We start from the raw sequence: 2,137 nt of genomic DNA on the forward strand, positions 1-2,137 counted from the left end.
CACGTTGTCCTAGTGGAATGTACACGCTGTGGTCCAGAGAGTGGTCGTGAGACAAGCGTGGGCTACGGGACAGCACGAGTGTGCGGTGGCGGCTCTAAAAGGAAGCCTGTTGGCCGGGTTGGGCCTTAGTAGCTGCGCGCGGCATCTTGGGTTGCGGGACGCAGAATCTTTTTCTTACAGCCCACGGGCTCAGTTGCCCCGCGGCATGTGGGGTCCTAGTTCCCTGACCAGGGAGTGAACCCGAGGACCCTGCATTGGCAGGCGGGTTCTTCACCACTGAACCACCAGGCCAGTCCCCAAGGGAGCAGTTTTGTGAGTATTAGATGTGTCTGTGAACATATGTATTCTGTTTACCTTGATACTTCCAGAGCCAGTTCCTTGTGTAAGCAGCCCTTAATCCCTGCAGCTGTAGGGTCAGGGTTTTCTTTCACTCAGAGTCCTGCCCTCCTCTCCCAGCGAACGTTTTTTCAGGTCCACTGACAAGGAGCCAGGAGCTGGGGGAGAGGTGTCCGAGGGCATCTGGAGGAGGAAACGGGACCAACAGCAGAAACAGTGGGGTGGCTGGGCCGGGGCCCCCCTCCAGCAGGCTGCCAGCCCCTTTCCATGTGTCTGCGGGTGGGGGGCTCCTTTCTTGGCTCTGTTCACTCCCCCTGCTCCCCACCATCACCAAGGGTCCGCGTCTGCAGATGGCGCCTTGGGAACCAGTGGCTCAAATCTGCGCTAGTCAGGGTGATGGTGGTGTGCAGTCGCTCAGTCGAGTCTGACTCAGTGCGACCCCGTGGACTGGAGCCCACTAGGCTCCTCTGTCCATGGGATTTCCCAGGCAAGAATACTGGGGTGGGTTGCCATTTCCTTCTCCAGGGGATCACCCCGACCCAGGGATAGAACCTGCATCTCCTGCATTGCAGACAATTCTTTACCAATGAGCCACTTGGTAACCTGTTATTAAAATGAAAATTTAGGCCAAGGGCCACTGTATAAAATGGACATATATACAACAGAAGTGCTCCTTCAAGGGAGGCGGTGGCCTGGGTTCTGTCTACTGGGGAGCCCTTGTCTCCACACATACCTGTCAAGCCCCGGCCTCGTCTCTGAAGACATAGGCCCTGCGGAGTACCTGTGGTTCTCGACAATCATAAGGCCACTGAAATTTTTCTGCCTGGGTGACCCCTTGTGGGCAGGAAGCAGGGCTGCTATTCTCCTATCCTCCGCACACTCAGCTCGGGGCCTGGCCCAGACTAAGTGTTCAGTGAGGCACCTGTTTAGGGTAACACCCGCTGTGGGGCACCACACGGGCCCCGTGAAAAGCCCAAGGGAAGTACGTGGAGGTGGGCGGCTGTCTGGCCGGATCGAGGGGCGATGTTCAGAACAGGTAACCACTCAGCGGCCTGGGCTCTGACCAGCCATTAGCTGCTTTAGTAGAAATGGAATCGGGGCTTCTGGCAGAGGGGCGGGGGCAGCTGAGGCACTGAAGGCGCTCAAGGGTCTTGGGACGGGGCACTTTACCACGCAGGATGGAAGTATTTAGAGACATTAAGGACTGATGTGGGTGCCTGTGATCCGTGGGTGGCACGGTGAGTCGAAAGGTAAAAGGATAGAAGGATGGGTGGATGGAAGGACAGACGAGTGGACAGGTGGAGGGATGGATTCTGGGGAAAAGGGAAAATTCAGGAATGGATGGATGGGGCTTCCCTGGTGGGTCTCTGGTAAAGAATCCAATGCAGGAGACACGGGTTCGATCCCTGATCCAGGAAGATCCCACATGCCACAGAGCAACTAAGCCCCTATGCCGTGACTACTGAACCTGACTCTAGTGCCCCGGGGAACCACAGCTACTGAAGGCTTCTCACTGCAGCTGGAGAGTAGCCCCCACTAGCTGCAACCAGAGAAAGCCCGCGTGCAGCAATGAAGACCAAAAGTAAACGAAGACCACAGCCAAAAGTAAACAATATATTTTAAAACTGTGTTTAAGAACGGATGGATGAAGGGAAAGTTAGGAGAAGGAAGTGGCGAGTAGAATGTGGGGGGCGGTGGAGAGGAAGGGTGTGTGTGGGGGTCCCCGGGGGGAGCCCCGGGTGACGGCCCAGCTTTGTCTCTGCCCGCCTGCAGGGAGCTTCCTGGTGCCCTACATCATCAT

At 56.6% G+C, this 2,137-nt stretch overlaps 1 protein-coding gene across 1 annotated transcript in view; it reads left to right on the forward strand.

Moving 5' to 3' along the window:
• The window catches only part of SLC6A20 (solute carrier family 6 (proline IMINO transporter), member 20), a 56,738-nt gene that overhangs the window by 9,971 nt on the left and 44,630 nt on the right, over nt 1-2,137 (forward strand). Inside the window, exon 3 of the mRNA XM_010862509.1 lies at nt 2,110-2,135. Coding sequence (XP_010860811.1) covers nt 2,110-2,135 — 26 coding nt within the window. The remainder of the gene's footprint in view (nt 1-2,109; nt 2,136-2,137) is intronic.

The sequence above is a fragment of the Bison bison genome, unplaced genomic scaffold (genome assembly GCF_000754665.1).
Source record: "Bison bison bison isolate TAMUID 2011002044 unplaced genomic scaffold, Bison_UMD1.0 scf7180017864482, whole genome shotgun sequence".
In the NCBI taxonomy this organism is placed as follows: Eukaryota; Metazoa; Chordata; class Mammalia; order Artiodactyla; family Bovidae; genus Bison; species Bison bison.